Source organism: Amblyomma americanum, chromosome 3 (genome assembly GCF_052857255.1).
Source record: "Amblyomma americanum isolate KBUSLIRL-KWMA chromosome 3, ASM5285725v1, whole genome shotgun sequence".
Taxonomy (NCBI): domain Eukaryota; kingdom Metazoa; phylum Arthropoda; class Arachnida; order Ixodida; family Ixodidae; genus Amblyomma; species Amblyomma americanum.
The window spans coordinates 39,154,087-39,181,385 of record NC_135499.1 but is presented as its reverse complement, the minus strand read 5'-3'; the positions used below and the strand labels follow the sequence as shown (position 1 = coordinate 39,181,385).

The window sequence follows — 27,299 nt, the reverse complement described above, 5'->3', positions numbered from 1 at the left end:
GCGGATTCTGGATAGACTTGGAACTTCTCTTGGTTGGTCCTGGCATGCAGTACGTTATTGATATAGAAACTTTTAGTTTTCGCCATTAAAAAATTATTGAAGTTTGTTTTCTTATGCATGTTACCATGCCAAACAATCAATTTTCAGAAGTTCTTGCTTTCTCATATACTTTTTCAAAAATCTCGCTTGTTGCCATTTTTGTTGATACGAGTGAGATCCTGCTTCTCCATTCAGCACCACATTGTGCAAAATGCCACTCAACTTGACTGCTTGACAGGGGTACAAGCAGCATGTGCAAAACAGCTTGTATGAGGAGGATTTTTTTTTTTTCTGCATTGAGGCTAGGGGAAATCAGCCAAATGTTCTTGCATTGTTTGTCATATTTGAACATTTGGTTTAACTAGGCTTGCCTTAGCAAGAGTTTGCTGTATTGATTAATAGTTTGTATGATGTGCAGCTGGCTGTATAATATTTCCGCCTGCATGACTGTGCCACTTATCATGGACAGTGTCAAAGTGTGCGGTATCTGTGCAAGAGAAGAGAAAGTAAAGGACCCATTCCCGTTACCAACTGCACTCATACCTACATTGACAGTGCCATAGTTTCTTGTTCTCAAGGGGAGACGCAGATCTTGAAATGAACATTTTTATTATGGAAGGTGTCACAATGAAATTAGGTGGGTATATGTGTTTCCTCTTCTTGTTTTCAATGCTATAATTTGTTTCGGTATATCTCAATTAGTTTGCGTGTTATGGGAAAATAACCTCAGTCTATTCAGTTAAATTCTTGCAGGTTGTTGAGACACTTTCGTGACATTATGGCTCACAGAATTTCAAATGTTTGACTCAGCCAAACAAATATAGCGTAGCTCCACAGTTTAGCTCCTTCTGAATTCAATGATATGAGAATAATTGAAATTGCACCATAAGAATTTAATAAAGTCTTTCATAAGGCTAGTGATGTTGGGGAAAAAACACGAACCCGAGAAAATTGCATTTGATGTGCGTGTGCCAGCCATTCAGAAGTCGTTGTAGAGGCCTCAAAAAACAGCGGAATGCAGACATTCCAAAAATATTTCACGGTACTGAGAAATACCTGGTAATGGGGAAGGGGCCCAGCTTTCAAGCAAAACCAAGATGGCGACCATCGAGAACGCAGTCGTGTGAGGCGATGGGTGCGACTCCTGCCTCATTTCACTCCGAAAATGCCATTTCCAGGCTTCGTAGGCGCGACATATATAAATATTTGAGTAGTTGAAGACCGAATTTACTACTTGAAACTTTTTAGGCAGGTACTTTAGAGTGCATTGATTCCGAATATGCAATTTTTGCATAATAGAAATTTTTGCATTTTTTGATCATTTCAAGACCTGCGTCTCCCCTTATGGGGACATGCATATGACCAAGTGACCGCAGTGACCAAGCTCGCAGTCAACCTATAATGGGACATGCATTGATGCTATTAGGGGTGGGAAGTGCTTTGATGCTAGTGCCTCCAATCTGGCCTTGACTTCACAAGGCACCGAGAGCCTTGTACTTTGAAACCGGAATCCACGGCTGCGTTGCAGTGAAGCACGTCGTCTCCTCTCCAGGCGTGTGCTTTGGCGGTCTGCAAGCTGTACCAGATAGGTTTTTGTACTGGGAGTTCTAGGGCTGGAGCGCTTCACATGTCACAGATCAGCATTGCTCTGCAACGCTGCTTTGCAGCTCCAAATGGCTGTCACTTCACCGGTTTGCGCCGAAATCTGGATTGTAAATGCTCGCAAAGCTCCCCAGATCTTCGAATTAACCAAGCTGGTGCACACCGCCGCTTTGAATTATCTAGTTAGATTTATAGTTTTTAAAGGCTACATGAATGCATTTTTGGTGGGTAGAGAGACAAGAACATGAAGGATATGTAAAGTGTTGAGCAGTAAGCAGTTGCAGCTGTATCGGTCAGAACACTTTGTTGAAGTGGTATTCTTCAAAACAGGGCACGATGCATAGTGATACATTGCAGGTCACACAAATGTAGCGTAACATCAGAATGAAGGAGATTCAAAAATTGACTACTGCAAACCATCGCAGTAAATACAACGGAAGCGCCTGCCTTTATTTTATGAAAAGACACATAAACTTGAGTTTTAACAAATCCTCAGTCGATGGCGGGACCAGTACAATGTTTTTTTTAAACATGAATAAACTCGGGAGTTCTAAGGAGTGGAGGCGCAAGATGCAACACGAGTATACTCGGGCATTGAAAGGGGTGCACAGCGGCTCGCCAGTGTGTACTCGGTCGTGGCACTCAAAGGGTTAAAAGAAATGGCAAAATATACTACAGAATAGAACAAATCTAAGCCTGCACCTATTCCAGGCACCTGTGGAAGACCGACGGGGGTGAGAACAAGTCAACTGCACTCTCTTTTAGCTCTTTACCTGATACTTGCATCCTGTTCATGGATGAATTTTTTCTGCACTTGTCTGGGGCAGGTGCATCACAGTGATGTGCAGTGCTGCTTGAAACATGTAGGCACAAGCTGTTTATGAGGTCAGTTGCATCAATTCTGCTGTGAGCAATTTTGTACAGGAAAGCAGCATCACGACAGCACCTACAGGCACTTAGTAGTTCCGATGACAGTTCTTTGGCGAGGAACACACTGTCAGAATGGATCCCACGCACAATGTACCAGTCATATATAATCTTGAACAAATGTTTGCAAGCAGCTTCAATGCTTGCAACATTGGAGCATGACAGCTGGTCCCACATGATGGAATCATATTCCAGTTGTGGTCTAACGAGAGCATAAGAAAGCCTAACTATTGCACTGGGAATCTAAAAGTGCTTTGTGAAAGCAAAATCGTGCCCAGTAACTTAAAACCACGGCTAAAAACAGATGCAGCATAGTGTTTAAAAGTGATCACAAGTTTAAAAGCTTGTGATCGACCAGTCCTTGGTTTGATAAATGTGGGAGGTCATATTTTCAAATGATAGCCATAATCCAATGGCCATTTCCAACATGAGGATGCGATGGTTTTTATCTTCTGTTCATTCAAATGCAAATGATTATCGTAGCCGCCGCAGTGGCTCAGTGGTTATGGAACTCGGTTGCGGACCCCTAAGACACGGTGTCGATCTCGGCTGCGGCGGTTGCATTTCTATAGAGGCGAGATGTTAGAGGCCCATGTACTGTGTGATATCAGTGCATGTTAAAAAACACGGGTTCGATCTCGGCTGCGGCGGTTGCATTTCGATAGAGGCGAAATGTTAGAGGCCCGTGTACTGTGTGATATCAGTGCATGTTAAAGAACTGTAGGTGGTCGAAATTATCTGAAGTCCTCCACTATGGTGTCCCTCACAGCCTGAGTTGCTTTGAGCCGTTAAACCACATAAACCAGACCGAACCAAATGATTATCACAGCACCATTTTGCAACATTGGAAATATCAGCCTTTAGGGCTCCACAGCCGCCTTCTGAGTGGATGTGGAAAAAAAGCTTGAATGTCGCAGACAATATGGCTGAACTTTGCACATTGTAATGCTTCAGTAATAAACAGAAGGAATAACAATGGACCCATGACCAATCCCTGGGGAACACCTGATAAGGAAACAAATGGCTAAGAAAAAAATTTTCAACATGTAGATAATTATTTCTTGAAGCCAGCTAGCTGCAGTACCATTTACTGAGCATGGAGACAAGGCCGTAATGCTCCGCATTCCTCAGTAAAAAATTGATGGACTTTGTCAAACTGGCCTCGAGTAGTGGCGATAAAGGCAGGCTAGTGTCTACCAAGCAGCCTTTAAGACTCGAACTCGACTAGGAGCATGATTCAGAACTTTCCAAATAATACTCTCATGTCACCACAAAAAGTCTCCAGTGTAATAGACTGTTGTGCTTGATTGTGACATTTTGTGGAAAGTTTGGACATGCTGGTGGACACATGCAAAGAGCACGTTCGGAAAGGAAATGGAACAAAACTTTATAGCTACATTGGCTTTGCATAGGCCAAGCAAACGCTGTGGTATCACCCATGTTGATTTTCTCCCACCTCCTGTGATCTATGTTATGAGCTGTCATTGCTGTAGTAATAAGGTCATAAATAGGCACACCAGCTAAACTGGGCCAACCTGAAGATTTGGTGAAAACAGTGGCTGTTGTGTCCCTGTTGTTGGACAAGAGCTTTGAATTTGTGAGAGTTATGAACAGATTTTTGTTTCATAAGACATACTCTTTCAAGAAAACTAAATATGCTCATGTGAGTAGTGAAGGACAAAATTATGGGCCAATTGGAATTTGTAAAATTGCCAATGGGTCCAAAGTGAATGCTGTAATGTTTCTGGCACCACCACAGGACATCACACTGCATTAAATGTATGTTGCTAGGCAAGTTGATGACTGAACATCCAGAGCGTGAAAAACATTGAAAAAGACGGGACACAGGAAGAGAAAAGATGCACACTGGTGTCCTTTTGTGCTGTTTTTCTTTTGTTCAGAACATCACGCTGCAAGCACTCATTGTCGTTGTTTTTTGTCTGCATTCATGGATGCCACTTCTGCTCATGAGTCTGTGAAGATGCTGAGCCTGACGCAAGTTTCCCTGTGCACAGGTGGCGATGCAGATCCTGAATAACGGCCGGTTTGGCATGTCAGCTGTCCTGTGCGGCACCATGCGGACGGCCATTACCAAGGCAGTAGCGCATGCCACCACCCGCGCCCAGTTCGGCAGCCACCTCTGCACTTTTGGCAACGTGCAGGAGAAGCTGGCTAGCATGGCGGCACGCCTGTACACAGCTGAGTCGCTCACCTACCTGCTGTCAGGCAACATGGATCGGGGCTTCACTGACTACCACCTCGAGGTGGGTCAATGCAGCCACACCCGAGGTTTCACCTTGACCTGGAAAGGGGGCTGACATGAAGCCTCAAGGGCATGCATGTGGGCCAAGCTGTCGAGATGCATTCATGAGTTGTGTAGACTAGCCCCGAGGATTTTGTTGTTCCTGTAACAGTCCGCTTTCTTCTTGTTGCTCGTGGCATCAGACGTGTATTTCCCTAGTTCTAATAGACAGAGGTGGTGCTGTGTAGTGTTTGTTGTGTAATAGACAGATAGTGGGCCGCAGCTTCACATGTTCCTCTATCTTCCGCAAGCCCAGTTTTCGAGCGCTGTTACCTCTAGTTTAGGGTATATGATATCTAATTTTGATGCCCCTGTCTAGTGTGTGGCGGCCACGAATGTGGCCGCCACACACTGTTTTTTCAGTGAAAAGGTTACCGGAACAAGAAGACGAAATTATAAGTGCAAGAATTCTGATGCCTTTGCTGGCTTATTTAATACAGTCAAACATTTCAAAGCTGATTTTGTTTATTGTTGTGTTTGGTTAGTGGAGTAAATTTAAGTTGTGCCCTACTGGTAAGGTTAGTGTTAGTTCGGGGTGTGGGAGCCCCGTGAGCGAGGAACCTCTCAACATGGTTGCTGTGTGGAGACTGAAGCATTTATTGCCGAAGGGGAAGAGAGAGAGTGTAAAAGAAAGCACTTCTGGAGCCTGCGTCACTTGGCCAGCGAACACGGCACCCTACTATAGTGACGATGCCAGTATAGAAATGCACTGTATCGGTGATCACTATGTTCAGTGCGAACCCTTCAGGTTTTCCTTGAGCTTGGAAAACAACCACAGGTCTTTGCAATGCAGGGCCTGCATTGCAAGGTGGTCTTTATTTAATAAAATTCTGGGTAACATTTCATCTCCATCATTTGATAAAAAGCTAGAGCCAGTGAGCAAAGCTTCTAGAACATGTCTTAGCTTATGGATTTTTCACCTGTGGCTGCCATTTGCTTTACAGTGATGGCAGTGTTACTTTATAGTGACTGTAGCAGATTATGTGTTGAACTGTGACAGAGCTGCATTGTTTGTCTTGGTGAAATTAAATGTAACAGTGCTGCTGTTTACTTGAAAGGCATGCAGAAATCCTGGCACGCTGCTTACCATCTGCTGGAATCCACAGCATGGGTTGTGGGCACTAAATTGTTAAGAGGCATTGAGTGATGGGCTTCCATGCATGAGGGGTTGGGCACCAGTTTTTCCATATCACTCCCTTATAGGATTGAAAAGTGGAGAGTAGTATTTTTGTTGACAGGTGCTCATGCCAGCACCCCTCCCCAGATTTCAAGTGCATCAGAGCATGATCAGATCAAGTGCATCAGAGCTCTTGGGAATAACGGAAGGCGACACACATGGCATTTGTTTAACTGATTTGGCAAAATAATTCGGGATGTTTGGCTAGCCGGAAGGATCGTGAGTGAGTGTTGGGCCATGCCAGCGTAGGGAGGATGCTAAAAGTACCACGTGAGCTCACCTTGCTAGGCTGGCTGAATCCCACTGTGCTGTGCTGGATGCGTGTGTACCAAAGCTGTTGAAGGTGAAGCGACCAAAAACCTGTGCCCAGCATGCCCACCTGTGGCACTTGTGCGCTTGTGACACAGGTGCCTTTTTAGTTAATGCGTAAGGGTCATGCGGGGAAGTGAAACTTAAGGGGATGCAGAGTCGGTGGGTTCCCTTTGGAGGGTGTTGACTGTGCATGGGTCGTAGCCATAAAATGTCTCGTATTGTGAAGCTGGGGGTGTTAACCTTCATCCACTCACCACAGTGGCGCGTGGGAGCTTTGGGAGTTTCTTTTGTGGAGCAAGCGAACAGCCTGCTCTCATGATCTGTCGCAGGCGGCCAGCACGAAGGTGACAGCATCCGAGTGTGCCTGGTATGTGACGGACGAGGCCATCCAGATACACGGAGGCATGGGCTTCATGCGCGAGACTGGTCTGGAGCGCTGCCTCCGAGACATCCGTATCTTCCGCATTTTTGAGGGAGCCAATGACATCCTGCGCCTGTTCGTAGCCCTCCAAGGTGATGATGCTCTTCCCTCACCTTCTCACCTCTTGTGGCACTCAAGCCACCAAGCTGTGCCACCCTGGGATGGCCAAGAGCTGAGGGCAAAGTTTTGTTTTGTGCCGTCTTTCTGAGCTGCATAGGCTCTCAGTTGTGTTTCACTCCGTAGTGCTGGTTCCTGTTTGCAACAATTTCCCAAGGGGCACTAAGGGGTCCTCGCCTTTTCTCAAGTCACTGTGTCATCTGCACTGAATGGTGGAGTGAAGTCGAGGTGGCCTGCGATAGCTCAAGAGGGACTCTGGTTCAGCATTGGAGGATTGTGTTTTCCAGTTGTAAAGTTCCATGCAGTTTCTTTAATGGTGCACTACTATACTGCAGGAACAGGCGCAGCTAGGGCAGAGGTAAACACTTGGCTTGCTCATTGTCTTGTCAGAGCATACTAGTGCAGAAGACAAGGACAGTTCAGAAAACATCATCGCTGACTCCTCAAACAAAGTTATGGCAGTAAAAAGACTCATGCTCATTCATCTCCTTCCGGGGCAAAGAAGCAATAACAGGGAGTATTCACCGATGTCACAGCGGCTGCCATTTTGTTGTCCGTGGAGCACTTGAAAAGGCCGTTGAGATGTCTAAAGGAATTATCGCCTCGTGCTCCAGCCTGCACTCTGAAACTACGTGCTGGACAGCAAAATCGTGCCCGTGACATCATGTGAATACCTATAGTAGCTGTACTATCCCCCTTTCCCACTTGATTGCCCACGTTGCCAAAGCAGCAGAATCCTGTGGCCCCTGACAGGCAGTAACGTAGTGTGCACCGTGACCGTACCAGCTGGTTGGTGTGCATTCATGTTCACTAAAAGGATATAAGGCACAAGGAACTAAGTTGTCAGGCCATTGTCTCAACGTCTTTCCTTGTATTCCGCATCCCTTCATCACTGCAGCAAAACCTTGATTATTCGAACTTGGTTGTAATTAGAAATACCGCATAAATTGAAGATTTTATGTGGTCCTGTAATTTCTAATGTAAATTTGACTGGAAAATTCGAAGCAATGGCCTGCACCAGCCTAGCTAACTTGAAGAACTGGGGTGATGCACGGGAATGCCTGATCCTGATTTTGCCAGGTTTAGTGTTAAACCTGGCAAAGTTTAACGCTAGAACCTTATCCAGTAAGGATAGCCTGGCAGTGCCGCTGGTTTTTAAAAGTAACGGAGTGGATTCCATGGGAAGGCAAGCGTAGCAGGGGGCAGCAGAAAGTTCGGTGGGTGGATGAGGAAGTTTGTGGGAATATGGTGGCAGCAGCTGGCAAATGACAGGGTTAATGGAGAGACATGGGAGAGGCCTTCGCCCTGCAGTGGGTGTAGTCAGGCTGCTGCTGCTGCTGTGGTTAGTGATTAGGTTGCCAGCATATATGATTGCTTTAAGTGCTGTCACCTGCACTGTATTAACATGATCGTCAGTAACTCGTATATAAGTTGACCCCCCATATCACGTCAGAAAAAAGAAACAACATGGACGACGCTTAAGCTTCACCTTTAAGAGAAGAGCGCGATAGCATTATCCGGCTGCCGCTGCTTATCGTCAGCCGCTGTCAGCAGCCGCGATTGGGTGTGCGCATGAGTACGTTCCAAAATGAAAATGTATTAGCCAGTGGACTACCCGTCCACACTTACACCACCATCCTCACTAGCGCTGTCGTCGTCATCGCTGCTGTGGTCCCACAGCCTATCTTCTAACGTCACCATTCAGCAAAATTCCGACTTCGCAAATAACCACAGCACATCGTCGTCCCATGAAATCTTAAACTTTGCAAACAGCCGCACCATGACATCACATGGAACAGCTGAAAATTTTGCTTCGCTGTAGCTGCCACACCTGTATCACCCATTCCGAAACGTCGGACGTATGGCCCGGCATTGGGCGGAAATTGGAGGTCTACCTAGTGTGCTTATTGTTTTGAGTTGTGTGTGTGCTTTGATGCCATCCCTATGGGAATCTACAAAACAAAGTGTGGCAGTGGGACGAAGCGTTGGAGAGGGGGTTGTATATGTTGACTTAAATTGGGAGTCAACTTTTTTTTTTTGCCAGCAAGGGCTAAGATATGGAGGGTCGGCATTTATGTGGCAATATAAGATAAACACAAAGATCTTACATTAAAGGTGGCGTGTTCCTGCAAGGAAATTTTCTGCCTGGATGCCATTTTCTTTTTTTTTTTTGCTATGCCTGGTTAATTCGAATATGTTTCCTGGTCCCAATTGCTTTGTACTAGTGAGGTTTCACCGCATTTTTTCATGATACAGATACAAAGCTAGTTATCGTTGGACTTGGCCATGTCAAGGAGTTCTTTTTGCACAGTGTCACTGGTGAAAATTATATTGGTATTGTGTTTTGCATGCTGTCTCTTGCACACATCAAGTTAAACAGCAGCCCACAGATGCAGAATAATAGTGCTAGGAGGGTTAATTTAATAGGAGTCGGTTTTGTTGTTATGCTTTAGAACAGGGGTTCTCAATCTGTCACATATGATCCGGAGCCTGAAATAAAAGTATGAAGGGGAAAGAGGTTTGAAGAAGATGAAGAGAATGGCAATAAAGATGACGTGGATTAACCGAAGAATAAAGACGATGAAGAAGCATTCGGTGAGGTGGGAAGAGATGATTGGTGGAGAAGAGAAGAAGAAGAGGACGACGACAAGGATTACGTGGACTAATGCCAAGGCTATAAAAGTGCGAAGGAGAGTGAGGCACGGGGGGAAGAACAGAGATGCGGAGGCTTCAGCGGGTCAGGGACGCTTTGGCTGGAAGAGAGCGACGCCAGCTGCTGCTCCGGTGAGCTCTTGTTCTGCGGCTTTGCACAGCAGACTTCCTGCCATCCTTGAGCCCGTTCCGGGTTGTCAACAGAGGACGCTACCACCTGCTACGACCAGGGGTGTCTCCAGCGCTGTTGCCACCCATCCGGGTGGTGCCCCCAACGCCAACAACACCGGCATCACCTCCACGGGTGCTTGGACCGGGAGCTTGTACGATGCAGCCAGCGATGCCAGCCGCAGCACGTCGAACGCCATCTCGACCGTGAGCACGAAAGCCGATCGCTAACAGTAGAACGCTAGTAGTAGATGCTAGTAGCAGTGTTCCCGGGTCGTGTGTATTGACAGTCTGTGTTTTGTGTTAGTTTTGTGTGCTAGTGTGTGTGTCACGTAGGGTGTATTAAATGTGCGTCTGTGTGGGTACACCTGTCGCCTAGTCCATTCTTTCGGTCCGAGTGTTCTCCGGGGAGATCTGTGACAAAGATAAGTGGCTAGCCTGTGCCAGGATTCATTTCCTTTTTTTCTTTTTGCTTTGTCTCAGATCTTTCCGATCTCTTGAGGCAGAAAGTATGGATTTGGCAAACATGTTTGAACTGGCACTCAAGCTAGGGTTAAGCAAAGAAGAGGCGATGCATCTGTATGAGGAGGAGGCAAAGAGGCAGAAAGAGGAGGCAGATAGGGAGAGAGAGGAAAGGGCACAAGCACGCGCAGACGCTCGCGAAGCAGAAGAGCGGGAGGTGAAAAGAGTTGCAGAAGAGCGCGAAGATAGAAGAGCTCGCGAAGCAGAGAAAAGAGCTTGCGAGGCAGAACAGGAGAAAAGAAGGATAGAATGGGAGAAGGAGTTTATTTTGTGGAAACAGGCGCTTGTTGCGGGAGGAAATGAGGAGGTCACGGACAATGATCAGCGCTCCTTAGCGGTTACCGAATCTCCTAGACCGGCCAGAGTTTGTCCAGGAAAGCTGATGGCTCCTTTTGATGACAAAAGAGATGATTTCGACGTGTATCTGCAAAGATTCGAGCGGACAGCTTTGGGGCAAGGCTGGGAGCGTAGTGAATAAGCCACGGCATTGACCATGTGTTTACTTGGAGAGGCGCTGAATGTGTTTGGAAGGATGCCTGCTGCTGAATCCATGGACTACCAGAAAGTCAAGAAGGCACTCCTCCAAAGATTCAGGCTTACGGTAGAGGGTTTTCGTGAGAGATTTCGCACCGCGAAACCTGAGGATTCGGAAACCGCTAAGCAGTTTTCCTGCAGGTTGATCAACTATTTTGACAGGTGTACCCACACAGACGCACATTTAATACATCCTACGTGACACAAACACTAGCACACAAAACTAACACAAAACACAAAGACTATCAATACACACGACCCGGGAACACTCCTACTAGCGTCTACTACTGGCATTTTACTGTTAGTGGTCGGCGTTCGTGCTCACTGTTGGTTCGGTGTGGATGCGGCGTTGCATGGGTCCAGTAGCCGGCGTCGAGGTGGCGTTCGACATACTCAGGCTGGCGTCGTTGGCTGCGTCGTACAAGCTCCCAGTCCAAGCGCCCGTGGAGGTGATGACGCCGGTGATGTTGGTGTTGGATTCACTCTCTTTCAACCGAAGCATCCCTGACTCACCGGAGCCTCCGCTTCTCTGTTCTCCGTTACCCCCCCTTGTGTCGCTCTCCCTCGCTCTTTTATAGCCTTGGCATTAGTCCATGTAATCCTTCTTGTCTTCTCCTTCTTCTCTTCTCCACCAATCATCTGTTTCCACCTCACTGAATACTTCTTTAGTCTTCGGTTAATCCACGTCATCCTTATCGCCATCCTCTTCGCCTTCTTCACACCTCTTTCCTTCACTTTTATTTCAGACTCCCTATTATATGTGTCCCAACGGCTTTCAAAAGGTGTGGAACCCCGAGTGTCTTGGCTTCTGTCTCTTCCTGGCCGACATGCATGTAAAAAGGAGCATGCACACACATGGAAGCTCGAGAAGTGCCCAAATTCAGTTAATAACGGCCCGATGAATAGTGAGCCAGTCTGCAGTGAACAATTAGTGCGATCAGCCCCAAAATAAAGTGGCCAAAGGAAAGCAGAGAATTGAGGCATGCATGAAGGCGTGCATGAACGCTCTGAAGAAGCCCAGTGTTCCGTGGAATAATTCAGTTTGGGAGCCCCTGCTTTAGATCATTGCACTTGAAGACTTGGGAGCACTAGCAGCAGGGACAGTAGTGTGCTTGCGGTCTAGTCATGTGCGGTGCGTGCAGGTCTCCAGTATGCAGGCGGGCACCTGCGCGAGCTGAGACGTGCGCTGCGCAACCCGGCTGCCCACCTGGGTCTGCTCTTCGACCAGGGCTCCAAGCGCATGCGGCGCGCGGTGGGGCTCGGTTCGGCTGCGCCTACCCTGCAGCAACATGCCCACCCGCGCCTGGCAGGACCCGCCGCGCTCGTGTCACGCTGCATTGAGCTGTGCGGGGGCGCCGTTGAGCACCTGCTCATCAAGTACGGCCGCAACATCATCGGTGAGTGCATGGAGCTTTGGCTTGAGGATCCACAGAACTGTGCTCCTCATATGTGTGCAGCATAAGCAGGCCCGATCTTGGAGGAGGCTCAGTTTTGCACGCAAACCCCAAATTAACAAACACAACTGCAGCAAAATTCCTGCTGTACGAAAGTATTTCATTTCCCACCAGCTAAGCATATAAAGTAGAACAGAGGACCATGGAAAAAAAAGAAACTGCCAGTTAGGAAATGGAGTAGCTGAACATAGCGCATGAAAAAATTGTACATCGCTTTCTGAACATCGCTTTTTGAAGTCGGCGTACTGCTGACATTCTTGGTACTGCTGACATGCGCTGGTGCACGTCACTTCATCATGCATCCCAGTTGCGTGTAGTCGAGATTGCAGTGCAGGGAACTCTTCAGAGTTTTGTCATCTACGACACGTGAACAGTGAAGAGTAGGCTTATGCTTGTACCTATTGTCAATAGATAAAAATCACAGTGGCATTCAAAACTAAATGCTAGTATGCCGCTAGTATGAGCAATGGCAGGTGTTTTGCTTGACCTCATTTTATCTGAGGCACAATGTGTGACTGAGCACAGTAATTCTATAATTTTTGTATGGGATTTTTAAGATGGTGTTTGTACCGTTTGATATGGACAACATTTTGGTATATCTGCGATTGACTGCATAACATTGATTAGCAATTCTTGCGCCTCTTCACCCTGGTATACTGCTGCACTCATAATCACTCGACTGCGTTATGAGATTGGGCACTTGATTAAATGACATGCCATGCGTTGTGTTGCACTTTGTTTTCAGTCTGCAAGCACAAAACCATTGAGCAGCTGTGCCATTACGATTGCCCCAGCTCATAATAGTTGGGCAACCTGTTGTTTGCTTTGAGTGGGTCTGATCAGCGAGTCAGTGCAGCATAGTGCCTGCATGCAAGAAGAGTGAGTTGAGGCAGGAAGCGACCCCCCCATCAGGCTGTGCCTCACATATGTGCCTGCACGTAAGAGAAGCAAGTTGAGGCAGGAAGCAATACCCCTGCCTCCACCAAGCTGTGCCTCCTCTCTGCGCCGGCAGCCGACTCCATGAGGAAGAGCAAGCTTACAAGTGGGGACATGCAAAGTCATGTGAATTGAACTGAGTTACAACCACTCGTAAACATCATGATGTTTTAACTGCAACTTCGAATTGGCGAGAAAACTCAGTTTTCAAATATTGGAGAAATTTCAATATTTTTGTGTGGTGAAAGTGTGTTGCAAATCGAGTAGCAAATGCTGTTTGGAATTCGAAATTTCAAATTTTTGCAATCGCCAGTTTTTGTTGAAACCTATGGCTTGTCAGTTTAAATTTCTAACCTTTTCTGTGCCGCTTCTGCGAGCAGTGTGGCACGCACAACCACCTGACCGGGTGCTTCTTCTTTACGCAGACGAGCAGTTCCTGCTGATTCGGCTGGCTCATAGCGCCATTGACGTGTACTGCATGATTGTAGTGCTGTCGCGAGCAAGTAGAGCCTTGGAGAAGTCGCTGCCCTCAGCTGAGCACGAGGCCCTGCTGGCTCAGCTCGTCTGCAGCGAGGTTGGTGCCCCATGGTTTCTCGTACTTTCTAGAAGGTTGCCGCTGGGCCAGCTCTTGAGGAAGCCAGCCATAGCTTGTCAAGTATAGAAATCTGTATCATGGTTGGACCACACAAAGCGTGTGCTTCATGTGGTCCTGTTTGTGCCTCTTCTTGTCGTCGCATCGTTTTAAAATGACTGACCTCAACAAACAAACCTGCTCACAGTGACCTCACTCTTGCGCCAAATGTGCCAAACTGCGCCAAATCACAGTAACTGCTCCATCCTGATAAAAATGGGGAAAAATGCACCAAACTGCTCCAAACCCGCTGCTTTTGAATTTGGTGGTGCCGTGCACCGTCTATCCAGGTGGACATAACCGTAGTTCTCGCCACCGTTTCAAAAGGTTAAGGTCTGTTGAAGTCCACTTATAATGAACATGACCGTCACTCGTCATCCGTTCCTTATGACTTTGCAGTAAATAGACTACTAAAAATAGGCATCGCAACGCAGGCTTTCTTGGTGTACTTCTTATGCCATATATGCGCAAGCCGCCTTCGGTCCGGCGAAGCTTTGGCACGCGTTTTCGCGCTCTTACTTACAAAACACAAGCAGCACACGCATCAAATTGGAGGCCTGTCGACATCCTTAGGCTTGCGTGTCTTTAGAGTCTTTTGGCGCGATTCTGACTGGCCGGCCAACTAGGCTTAGCGTGAGTCAAATGATCGAAGGTTGTGTTTAAAATTATTTGGCGATATACCGTATAAATGCGTGTAAGGGTCGCACTTTTTTTTTTTCCAGATATGAGGGCCAATTTTTGGGGTGCGGCCCATACACGCGATGTGCGTAAAAAAATTTTTTTTAGTAAAAACACACTAATCAGGGAATCAGTGGCATTTATTCTACGTTCAGTCGTCACTCGCGGAGTATTCAACTCGGAGCTGGGGCTGTGCTCTGGTGCACGCTTATCTCACAAGAAGTCACGCAGCATGTCCGCTGTCAACACGTAGCCATTGTTCTGTAAGTCCACCGCATAAGAGCAGCTCTTCCAGTTCCGGAAACTTGCATGGCTTGTGTCAGAAAGCACGCTTTTTGGAGCTTTGTTCCTCAATGCATCCTTTTGGCAGCGCCATCGTTGGACTCACTTCTCAGGCACGTCGAATTTCCTTGCCATGTTCGATAGCAAACTCCCATCTGTGTAGCTGTTAAGGTGCTTGCCTATCGTGCTAAAATTGCAACGCTCGGTGGCAGCATGAACAGCAGGAGCTCGCGGCGGAGTTGACAGTGACGATGATGACCCACGGCCTCAGGCGGCATTCGTGGGCGGCACCTGGAAGCCCTTATGCGTGTGCGTGGCCACCGAGATCAAGCTCACTCTTGCTCGCAGCCGGAGCTGATCACAAAGGCCACGGTGCGTGCATTTCGAAGGCTCTTCCCGCGTGGGTCGTGGAAAGTTTGGGTGCAGATTTAAATGGCAAAGGCGGGTTAGTTGGTGGTTAACAGGGGAGTGCATATTGCAACCGCGCAAAACGACGAGGGACGAAGAGAAGAATCTGCGTTGTCTTGTGCATTCTTCTCTTTGTTCCTTGTCGTGTTGCACGGTTGGGTGCAGCCCTTACACGGAGCTTTTTTTTTTTAATATTACCTTCGTGAAAACAGGGTGGAGCCCTTACACACGTTCATATGGTATACTCCAAACTATAACTCTGCAAAAATCCAGGCTCAAAATGACCCCAAAGAACAAAAAAAAAATTAATACTTAGAAAGTCATGTGGCAGAAACATGAAGCGAGAGATTTGAAATGATGTTGTGCTTCACACAATCAGAATTCTGAAACTGCTCGCTGATCGGTGCCATTGTGCTACCGTTTGAAAGCTCGTTTCGAGCCATTTGATTTCAAAACACTCAAGGTGGCACCACATCAGTGCAACCAAAGCTATGGACGTTTTCCTGCGACTCTGTAAACATACACAGACTTCAAGCATCTTTATTTCTGTTTGCGATTTTACAAATACAGCCTCTGTCTTAAGGGCTGTTTATCTGGTTTTCCTTGGGCAGTTGAAATGAGACTCGTATCAATTTAATTGGGAACAGTAGAGCTGTGTGGTTATGCTGCTCTTATGGATTTTACTTTATGCATTAAGTTTAATTAGTTGCTTTTCTAAATTACCAGCCAACCCACTTTGCACATTCTAGTCACAGATTTTTTTACTGATGTATTTTTACTGAGGCAAGTCCAAACCAGCATCAGCACTCGAAATGCGCCTTGGGTGATTCAATTCTGTAAATCCTTCAAATAATTAATAGACATTTTTTGGCTAACGGCCTGTAACAATGAGCACAAATAAAATCGCAATGCTGCTTATACAACTGAAATTAAAGCTGTGCAATTCGAACTAAAATTGCATATTTGGACATATCTGGCATAAAAACACACGCAAATTGATTTTAGTATGAGTTCTACCATAAATAAAAACAATAGTTTTAAGACCTGCATTTTCCCTTAAAAGACAATAAATAATGCACAATAAACCAAAACTGTACCAGAAGTGGTGACAGATTGCCAGAGAAAAAAAATAATCAGGGCCTTATCTTAGGCTTCTTCCAACTAAGGTAACCCTTTGTATTGTGTTTAGTTCCCCCCCCCCACCCACCCACCCAACCCCCCCTACATGTGTGTGGGCCAGCTTTTAGCGTGGAGAGCAAGAATGCTGCAACAGTCAGCCGCCGCGGCGGCTTCCCTGCAGTGTACTGATGCAAGGGGGCAAACCGTCTTCTGGGAATAGTGAGGAGGAGATCCTAGTTACTTTCGCCGTTGCCGTCAGCAGACTGTCTGTGTCGCGAAATTTTGTTCACGCTAAGGACAATGGAAATGCGGGCTTGTTCAGACCTTGCACCAAGAAATGTTAAGATAATTTTAATAGCGGGATTCAGCACAGTGGAGACCAACTAGCGTAGACTTATAGTGGTTTACCGGATGCATTCTGTGCACATGCAGTGGCCCCACCTGGCCACACTCGTACCACTGCATGTGCGCAGGAGGGGTCCAGTAAACCGGTATATGTCTACGCTAGTACATCTCCGTTACACCATATTTCTCTAATGAAGTTACATTGCCGGTTGCCTTTGTGCCTCATTCAGCTTTAGGCTGTTTCGGTCATACGTCTTTCCCCACATTTTTTTAACGATGTATCAGCGCAAAATTCTACAGTATTCCTTTACTAGCCTTGTGCTGTGTAGGCCCCCTCCCTTTTCTAATTTGATAAATGCCTTCACCAGCGGGACTCAAAGCAAATAGGTAAGAGGGAACTAACTGGTAGACCTTGAGAGTGGCTGCCAAAAGAAGGGGGGCAAGCCAAGTTGAGGGTGGAAGAAAGTTGAATGGTGTGACCCGGCTAGGGTTAGCATGTCTTTTACCCCAGGGGAGCGAAAGTGCCACTCACAACGCTCTGCTTGGCGCATGCAGGCGAGCGAACGTGTCCAGGCCAACCTGGGAGCCCTGCGGTCAGCTGAGAAGCTGGCCAACTTTGCCACCATGCGTGCCGTGGCCGAAGGCATGTGCGAAGCCGGTGGTGCCGTGCCACTGAACCCGCTCGGCGTCTGAGGAACATCGTGTGCGGGAGGCCCCACAATATTGGACGAAGCGCTTTGCATGCGGCACTAAGATAAGTGTACCTGTCTTTGATTGTGTAATATAGGCAAGGCACTGAGATACATGTGCCTGTCTTTGATTGTGTAATATAGGCAAATGTAAACTGTGCAATTTGACGTGAAAAAAAAAAAAAAGATGTCTTTTGTTTGGTCAGGGCACAAGGCTGTTCCTGGATCTCAGAAAATGGTATGGTCACAGTCTGCCAACACTTGATGGTTAAATTTAATTGCAGCATGTTGTGGGTCATTGTGCATCATCTGTGAGATAGGTCTGCTCTCTGGGTTAATTATGCTTTGAGTGCGAGGTTTTGGTTTCATACTGAATGAGCACTATGCACCCTTCCTTGCTGTGCCACCAGTCGAGTCTCGGGTAGATGGAATGGGAGTCCACAGTGCAAAGAAAAACACTTGGTGTTAGTGTGATGCAGAAAAACGTTGCTGGTGGAATCGCACAAAGTGGTGCAAAGCAAGTTGAACAGTGTAGGGTAGGAGCTCTGCCATGGGAAGGATACATGCAACAGGGGCTTCGGTACACTCGTGTATCAGTTCAAGACTTGCTGAATCATTCTGTACAGAGTTTGTGCAATTGTACAGCAGGCATACAAGTGCCAGTTGTTGCCTTGACGGCAAAAGGCATCTGCATGCAAGAGCTTAGAACTGGGCACCGTGTGCCTGTTGTGATGTGTACACAGTACAAACAATTGCATGGCGAACAGACCAAATTTCACAGCGATATAATTTGCTGGACATTTCAGTGTTTCTTTTTGTGTGTGTGCTGAAGTTGGCCCTTTTTGGTGGAATGTCAGACTTGATTAAAGCTATACATTTGTTGCCTTGTAACACTGGACAATGGTCATTTAAGGCAAAGGTAGCCAGCTTTAGTAAGCTGCAGTGCCATTGTAATATGTGGTCAGTCCTTGGCACCCAATATCAGCAGGCCTTGTGGATAGGGCATGGGGCCGAAGCTCTGTGGCTGCCATTGTGGGTGGCAGTATTCCTTCTGCAGAAGGTAACAATTTTGTTTATTTGCGAGAGAATCAAAGGGGGGGGGTAGTGGGAAAAGAGGAAGCAGAACAACGATGGCACCCTCGGGCTGTTCTGGATGGCCAGGCACTTTTGTGCTTCGGCGATTCCCCGGGCCCAACCCACTGTCCAAAGCTGTATCTCCGGCTGCGAGCTGTGCAGAGCAGCCTTCCATCGCTCCTGATGTTCTGACCTTTGCCATGGGGGCTTGGGTTTGTTCGGGCAATTAAAAAAGGCAGCAACATATTATGTTTCACTTGCTCAGCACATGCATGAGCGAAAATGTCACTTTGTCGGATGTGCATGTTCTGTACGCTGGTGGGTGCTTGCACATGGCAGTGCTTCACATTAGTTATATCATTTAGGTCTAGTCGAGCTGTAATGTAGTTTTGAAAATCCTTCACTGGCTCATTACTGCTGCTCGTACTGTGGGAAATGTTTGGAAGTGCTTGGTTGACCATTGCTTACAGCATAATACCTGGGGAGGTACGAAACTACCTAGTGCAAGCGCTGGCACTGATGCCATATAGCACAGTACATTCATCCATCTGGAGATTTGTGGTAACAAAACCTTAAATTTGCTCTCATGCAGTCGGTGTGCAGGTACTCTGCCTCCCAAAAAGTGCCACTTCTGGTATGTTTCAAAAAGCTTGTTTTCAGCGCTTACCTCATTTATAAATGCTGGGCAAGTCTCGCTTTCAATCTCTCCATTTATTAGGTATGTGAGCTTATTGAGTGTAAGCACAACTTTTAACAGTGACCTGTACAAGAATACCTGTACTGCTGCTGAATGCCCTGAAAAAATGGTCAAGATCATGCATATAGTTGGGCCGTGCGTGTAATCCTGAAGTGAGCAAGGACAGGTGCAAATACCCCAGTTGTATGTCCCCATTCACAATGCAGCTCTCGGGCCGTTGTTTGGTGGATGTTCTCTCTACTGTAGCTTTATTTTCAAGGTCACTATCCTGCTGAAAATCGCAGCAAAGTTGGAGGTGTGCATTGGAGACTCAGAGAAAGGGCAAGTGCACCTCACCATGTTGCTACCAAATATGGCTTTTTGTATGACCAAAGTATTTTAGTTCATTTCCATTGCTCACATTCACAAGGCATGCATGCCCAACAGAGTAAGTCGCAAGGGTAGACCATTGGGCTGCTTCAGAACTGCTTGCACACAGAGAGACGTGTAGGATTCAGTTGTCAGTGCTGCGGTCATTCTGTTCTTTCTTCATCCTTGGTTTGCGTTGTGCGCCAGACATCAAGGGCAGGTGCAAAGCATACAGTTTGTGCTTGGCAGTGCCCAGTTTACAATTACTGGCAGAAGAGTCATTCATAGGTGAGCATGGTGGCCTCTGCAACGGCGTTCACGAAACTGTAGTTGCCTTGCACACAGTTAGTGTGCAAAGCTACTGTACATTTTCCTGTAATGTAATAATAAAAAAACGAACGTTTTTTACTTGTCGGGTTCTGTTCTGGGGAAATTGGCTCGGCACTACTAGGTATTGCTGCCCACATGTACACTGTCCTGACAAGTTAGGTAAAGGGGATGAGGTGCATATGCAAGTTAGTGAAAAATTTCTGGCATAGTTCACATCGTAACGAACATGCTATTCATGTCTGGAGAGTTTACAGGAGACAGTTTACAGTGACTTCCACTTTGTTAATGTTGAGTGAAACAATAAGTTGCACTTGCTTTGGAATGACTGCAGCACTGCTCAAAGCCCTGCCCACAATTGCAACCAGGGGCAGTGCCAAGACCCAGCAACCGTTGAAGAAACTACATCTTATTTTTGCTTGCAAAGCTAAATGTAGTGGCACTTCTCTTGGCTAGGCGTAGCATTCATGTCTGGTGAACAATCTGTTACTGAAGCTACAGTTTACAGTGACTTGCGCTCTGATATGTGGGATGCACCGATGGCATAGAGGTAGAGCATCCGCCTCACGTGCAAGAGTTCTGGGGTTCGAGTCCCAGTAGCACGCAATTCTCCACCAGGTTTGGAAAAAAAAAAACTCCGTGCGTCGATGGAATTGCATAACCAGGCCTGGGGTATGGAACCAGAGTTGACAACTCACTCCCTCACCAGAACAGGATCTGGCCATTCTGGTGTAGTACTTGGCCACAGTCTCCTGTATGATTACAAAACAACCCTCGGTCCTCAGCACTTGCGGAGCTACTGACCAAGGTGGCGGTCAGATCTGTGACGCAGCGGAGGGTGCTAAGAATCTCTTGCTCCGGGCAGGCCGCTGTAGGAAACTGAACCTGGGAACGTTTAGCGTTACAACCTTATCCAGTGAGGCTAATCTGGCAGTGCTGTTCGAGGAACTAGCAGGTATTAAATGGTATGTCAGAGGACTTAGTGAAATTAGGAGGACATAGAGGCATATACAGTGCAGGGCATGCACTATGCTATTGTGGATTACCATACAGGCGAGAAATAGGTGCGGGATTCCGCACCTATTTCGTAGCGTGTTGAAGAAGCAGCTGCTTAAGGCCATCACGAAGAGCGACGATGCCGGCTTTTCCGCCTTACAAGCTCCTTAACGCTCTCGCGTAATAGTCACTGGACTACTCGTCCACACTTGTGCCATCGTCCTCACTAGCACTGCAACTGCCTTCGCCATCGCTGCTGCGGTCCCACAGCACATCATCCTAACGTCGTCATCCCATGAAATCCTGCACTTCGCCAACTACTGCACCACGACATGGCGTGAAACAGCTAAAAATTTTGCCTCGCTACAGCCGCCACACCTGTGTCACCCATTTCTTCATTACTTTGCCATAAAGAATGACAGTCACATTGAATGTAGCCGCAGACGAGAACCAGACGGTTACCGGACTTGGAGCATAAATGACGATTGACAAGGCACATCAAAAACTGGTAAAACGTGGCTGGCAGTAGTCAAATGCATCAAATAGAGCCAAAGAAAAACTATCCATGCTATGCGTGAGCGGCGCTCTTTCGTCAGCTACCAACACTCACCAGGAAAGCTGCCGTTCCGAGTGGCGGTGCCGTCGCGATTGGAACAGCACCCTTTCATGAACTTTCGACATTCCCTTGAGCGCAGAATGCGCAGTTGAAAGTAAAAAAAGATTCCTAAAAAAGAAACGCGCAAAATATCGAATGCTATTGGGTAGAAAGCAAAATTACAACCACGCTGTAGCATCCCAAATATCTCGTTTGTCTTGCCTTTATTTATGGTACTATACTTTGGTTTCGATTGTCAGTCGACCCCCCGTTTCGGATTTTCAAATTAAAAGAAATAGGTAGACAATCGTGTAAGTACGGTACAGTACTGAATAAAAATTGAAAAAAAAAAAGCTTCAAAGCTGGGCTCTCCTACCATATGATTGCACAGGCATGCAGTCGCTTTTCTTCATGTAATTTCGGGACGGCCAATGCATAGGGCTGCAAGCTAGTGGATGTGATGTCGGGCCTTCTACGAGCTTCACGGCACTTCCATAAGTGCTCCAGGCCAACAATATTTATTCGCCACTCCTGGATTTCCCAACACAGCCCAGCCACTGAGCAGCTGTTCAGAATGCAGCAGGTTTGTCCGTAGAAAGTTTTCTGGAATTGCTTTCATTTTATCTCAGGTCAACTTACATTGAATGGAATGACCTAAGTTTTCATTCAAAAGCAAGGGGTTTGTATAGGCTCTTGTATCGCCCCTGTTCTTAATGACATAGTTTTAGCCCATTGTGACAGAGTCGTTTCTGACCGGCTGAAGGTTTTTAACAATGTGACTGTTTTTAGATACGTTGATGATTTTTAAATTTTACAAGGGTGCAAGAATTTTCCGGCCGCTGTCAACCAGCTTTTAGCCTTTTTTGGATGCATGAAATTCAAAGAGATGGTGTTTTACAGTTTTTAGATTTGAAGCTAATTTTCACCGAGAAATCTATGTGTGGGGAGTACCATCCAAGGGCTAACAAACCTCTCTTACCGTTTCATTCATCTCATTCTAAACTTGTTAAGAGAGAAATCACTAAGCAATGTCTAAACAGTGCTCTAAAAAAGTCGTGTTGCCATTCAATGAGCCATAGTTTCCAGAAGCAGGTGATGCGCCTCCAGTCAGCTGGATACTTGATCAGCCTTATTGTATCTGTATCTGAAGGTATGTTGAAAACGGCAAAGAAAAAACGACAAGAACCAGAGCGAAGCAAATGGAAATAGGATAGTAGTCATTCCGTACTTGCACAACACCTCGCATCGCCTAAAGAAGATTGCAAAACGCAGTGACGTCAGAGTAGTGCTCTCGGCGCCCGAGAAGGTGGAAAAACTAGTAAAAAATGACCAATCCTTTCCAAAAACCAAAAGAGCCATGTGGTATCAAGCACTGAGATCCTTTTGTAGATTGTGCTTCTGGAGTAGTATATGAAATTCCTCCATTGTGTGGCGCTAGGTACATCGGTCAAACTGGCCGATGTCTGAATGATAGATTGCTGGAGCACAGGAGGAAAGTAGGCAATTATAGAGATGGTAATCTTTCTGAACAGTGTCATGACTGCGCTGAAAAGAATAAGAAACCATGCAAACCTTTCTTTAGCACATAGTGGCCAAGCATAGATGTCAGGATATTAGAGAGATAACAGAGGCACATTTGATTAGAAAAGCGGGTCCAGCGCACCATCTGCTTCGCCGACTTAAAAGGAAACAATGTTTTTGTGTGCAGCAACTTGATGTTGGCAGTTGTGTCAGTTTTAAGTCATGCAGCAAGGTGTATTTAATGTCAATAAATGTTTAGTTGAAAGTAAGCGCTCGTGTTGTCCAGTCCTTCTTTGTGCACGATTGAAATGCACCAACTAGCCCAAACGTTTGTGCTCTTGACAATTTTTCCTCTCGTTCGTTTCCAGCCAGCAATGAAATTTCGTTAGAGTGAAAGTGCGCCAAAATCTACTTTGTTATGTTGAGGCTAAAGATACATGGTGTTTTATGGATGCAAGGTTATGAAAACTGGAATACTTCGCTACATAGAGAATTTTGTTACATTGAAGTTCTATACATCGAGATTACTGTAACAGTCAAAATTCATTACGGCTGTGATTTGGTGAAGCTGGTAATAATGCACATATATGAAGTTTGTTACACTGAAACTGACATGCAAAACTACTGAATTCAGAAAATGCACAGCTATCAATGAATGGAGGTGAGAAAAGTGATCAACTTCATTTACAGTCAAGGTACACCAACACATATCCTTGGTTATGACTCAATCAAGGGAAGGCCTATTGCCACTTTATTTCAACATGTCAGCTAATGGCACCCCAAGCAGCAGGGCATTTGACAGTTCTAATTTACACAAGCAGAGCGTCAAACACCAACAAAATCTAGAAAGCAACAAAAAGCTCTTCTTGCTTCATTACACTGTATCCTGGTCATGCTGCCCACTGCATGAAAGATGGGCTGCACCACCTGTATACACGACTGCCCAGCCTGCTTGCATGAAGATGTCTTCACCATACAGGTACACATAAGGGACAACAAGATGCCGCACAAATTAAGGGGATACTAGGACAAGCCCATATTGGCCTATATCGACCGGCTGCCACAGTTGAATGACGTAGAAACTACTTTCACTAAAAATGGAGTGCTTGTAAGCTATCCTCCGTTTCATGCATCCGGTGCAGCGCTGTGAAAGGTACGGAAGTAGTTCTGCACTTGTATTGTGATTGAGTGGCCTAAAGCATGAGAAAGTGACAGCATGTCATCAGCAATAAGAGCGCATCTAATCAAGCTCATGACAAATGCATCGTGTAATAAACCTGCAGGCAAAGCATTTATCATTTTTCTCTCACCACAAGGAACACATTACTTCTCGATCGGGGATGTCGGCAGTGCAGACGAGCACTAGCTTTGACGGCGTTGCACCTGTTATACGAAACAGAGTATACCTAAGAGAAGCTAAACAAGAAATACAGATACTGCTGCCACAAGCCATTGTCACAAGCGAACTGTGACAACACTGTTTCTTCCTCCGTATCTCCTGAAACTAGACTACCCAAACGTTGTGAGCTTGAATCGAGCAATATTTCCCAAGTATAAACACATCTTCTCTTCTCAACAAACGTCAACAAAGCCACAAAAAACCAGAAAGTTGAGTTTCACCGCGAAAAAAAAAAAAAAAAATGCGGACAGGGCTGTCCTCAGTGTCCCTTTAACCCTGCAATGTGCAGACATTGAAAACGCCGGATAAAAGTTGTGAACTTCCAGGGTGGGTTGTGAACTGATGGCTCCCTGAATGCAGAAATGCTGGAGATTCATAACAGAACTGAGATAATTTTAATAACTTCTGATTGTCTAAGGACCACAAAACCATGTGCATATACGCAGGCGCATGCCGTAAATCGAGAGCAAAATTCAAAACTGCTTCGCCAGCTGTGAATGCAGTATTATGACCACATAAATTTTAAGCTATACTGCTGTTACGGTCAGCTTTTACAAGGATTTATCTTTTAGCAGGCTTCCTGGATGCCTGTCAGCTACACATTGTCCTTGGCTTGATAAATATGTATGCTACAGAAGACCATTACTTCAAGTATGCTAGCAATTCACGTGGTTATGTTACCGGAAATGTAAATTCTTCACATCTTTACCCTCTGCATCACATATGAGATGCTGGGCATTACGAGGTTAAGCGTATATTCAACTGCAAGTGAGATGTGTAAGAAAACATAAGGGACAAGTTTGCTCAAATTACCACTGCAGCTTTGCAGTCCAACTTCACCACTGGCCTTTCAAATGACTGGCAACTTTATCTAGTTGAGACACCAGTTTCTGGCTGCAACAGCCCAGCGCCTGCGCTCCAAGAGCCTGAATAAGTTTCGGTGCACTGGCTGCCAGTGTAGGGCCACAATAAGCACAGCACATTACAGTTATCCAATGTAGTATTCCACGGCACGAAGGCCCGACAGGCCACTGTATGCCTACGTGTGACAGCGAAACACTTTCTCCGTCCATGCAGAAGACATAACTAGCAGGCAAGCTCGACCCTTGAAGGGAAATGCCAAGCAGCTTTGTTATGTGCATGTTCAACTGTCTCACCGTCACGGCAACCAGCAAATGGTGACGTTAGAAGCTGGCTTATCTGTCTGTCCTTCACGAGGAGGTGCCCTCTGCTGTTTGCGGACGTAACAAAAGGAACCCAAACACAAGGCGATGCATGAGGCTTGGCCCACCAGTTAAGGTACAAAAGGCACCTCATTGTAGTTTAGTGTTTTCCTTCAAATGATGCAGCAGACATTAGAATACATGAATCACCATGTGGTATGCACCTATGACCACTAATTTATAATTGAATTTCTTTTGATGCTGTTTCAGTTTCGGTTTCATCAATCGAACGATGGCTGTGACGTGTAGTTGACCTTTATAGGTCGCATGAGGCACGAAAAGCCTGTAATAAAAACCATGAACAGTAGTTTTAATTCACCGCAACACTTAACCCAACATGTTTCAAGAGCTGAAATGATGACAAACGACGTGTCAGCCGCAGGTGAATACCATGCGGTGATCCATGTATACCAATGTCCAACGCATCATTTGAAAGAAGAAAACATGCAGACAAATATTTGGTGTCCACAGTCCAAGTGTGAAGCATGCCTGGCCCCCTAGCGCAGTGAAAAGCGGCAGCGGCTACCTGCTACCACAGGCTAGTGCACAAAAATGGTGCCGCACTGCTATGGAGAACAGAACTAACATGGGTGCTGGGCAAGGCCCTTGTGGGTGCGCAGCCGTGGCGCAGCAGTGTCACGAAACCGGGCATGGGTGGATTTGCGGAATCAGGAGGGCCCGCTTCAGGAGGATGCCACGCCCAGCAGGAAGCCGCCTGCAAAGCCTGTGGCCAGGAAGACGTTGTCTTTGACAAACTTCTGGGCCTGCGGTGGGAAAAGATGACGACGGTTGTGGTTAGCTTAGTGCAACTAAGGGGGAGCATTTAGTTCAGCGAAAACTTTGCCAGTCTTCCACAATCCTCTTGTTAACACCTAAAACAGGGTTCTTGAGGGTAATGCCAACTCGAATGCAGTAAACCATCATTTACTCACGCCGCATATCTCAAAATATTTGTCCAATCGAAATTTCTTTACGTTACACAATAAACTATAAAGTACCGCAAGTTCACCACTGCTTATTTTGGAAGGTTTTCATGACTAAACTAAGATGTCCCAAAATCTGGCCAGTGAAAGCTATATAAAAAATCGGGCCATCAGCCAACAGCTTGCATGGCCCACAGGTCATACATACCCTAGCTGCGCCGCAAACCAACAATCTCACAACTAGATGAAGTTTAAAAACGTGGTTAAAATTAAATGTATGCAAATATTTTTGTTTTCAAAGCAAATACAAAAAATGAAAATTCGTTGTGATTCTAATTGAATACTTTTCAATATGAATACAGGTAGTTTAAATAAAAAAACACTATTCAGCAAAACACAGGTTTGAAAAAATTACAGGGGTGCTTAATTAGCATTACATGACAACAATTGTGCACTAGCTCTAGGTCTTCTCCTTGCTTTCAATTGCTTCTCTAATACCTATCTCCCCTTCAGATACGAGCAAAAGTTCGACCTGTCAGCATTTTTTCTAAATACATGTAGATATCTTAAGCCTCTGTGGTCCCATGAATGTACAGTACTCACGGATTGAAATAGGACATTCGGAGCGCGTGGCCGTCGCTTCATGGAGCGCCGCCCGTAGATGCTCATGGAACCAAGGTGGTGCATTGTGGTATGGCGCGAGGGGGAGAACATCTACAAAGCAGAATTGTTCCTTCCAGTTGCCAACGAGCCGCCCTGTGGTTTACCACATGCCTGCGTGGCACTTCTTGGCTTGCGCTCCGAATGTCCTATTTCAATCCGTGAGTACTGTACATTAGGCATGTGTAAACAGTGGTTTTTTGCTTCGAAGCGAATTCAAA

General features: G+C 46.2%; 2 protein-coding genes across 6 annotated transcripts in view; one reads left to right on the top strand and one right to left on the bottom strand.

The window, feature by feature from the left end:
- LOC144124530 (very long-chain specific acyl-CoA dehydrogenase, mitochondrial-like) overlaps window positions 1-19,842 on the top strand; it is a 94,143-nt gene extending 74,301 nt beyond the window's left edge. For 2 of the 3 annotated variants that reach the window (XM_077657270.1, XM_077657272.1), the window contains exons 9-13: window positions 4,584-4,832; window positions 6,689-6,872; window positions 11,916-12,170; window positions 13,589-13,737; window positions 17,182-19,842. In XM_077657270.1, the coding sequence (XP_077513396.1) occupies window positions 4,584-4,832; window positions 6,689-6,872; window positions 11,916-12,170; window positions 13,589-13,737; window positions 17,182-17,319 (975 nt within the window). In that variant the 3' untranslated portion in view covers window positions 17,320-19,842. The remainder of the gene's footprint in view (window positions 1-4,583; window positions 4,833-6,688; window positions 6,873-11,915; window positions 12,171-13,588; window positions 13,738-17,181) is intronic. The other variant, XM_077657271.1, reaches the window with a different exon arrangement.
- Window positions 19,843-23,585: 3,743 nt separating this feature from the next.
- LOC144124535 (FUN14 domain-containing protein 1-like) overlaps window positions 23,586-27,299 on the bottom strand; it is a 42,879-nt gene continuing 39,165 nt past the window's right edge. For all 3 annotated transcript variants that reach the window (XM_077657280.1, XM_077657278.1, XM_077657279.1), the window contains exon 6: window positions 23,586-26,259. In XM_077657280.1, coding sequence (XP_077513406.1) covers window positions 26,179-26,259 — 81 coding nt within the window. In that variant the 3' untranslated portion in view covers window positions 23,586-26,178. The remainder of the gene's footprint in view (window positions 26,260-27,299) is intronic.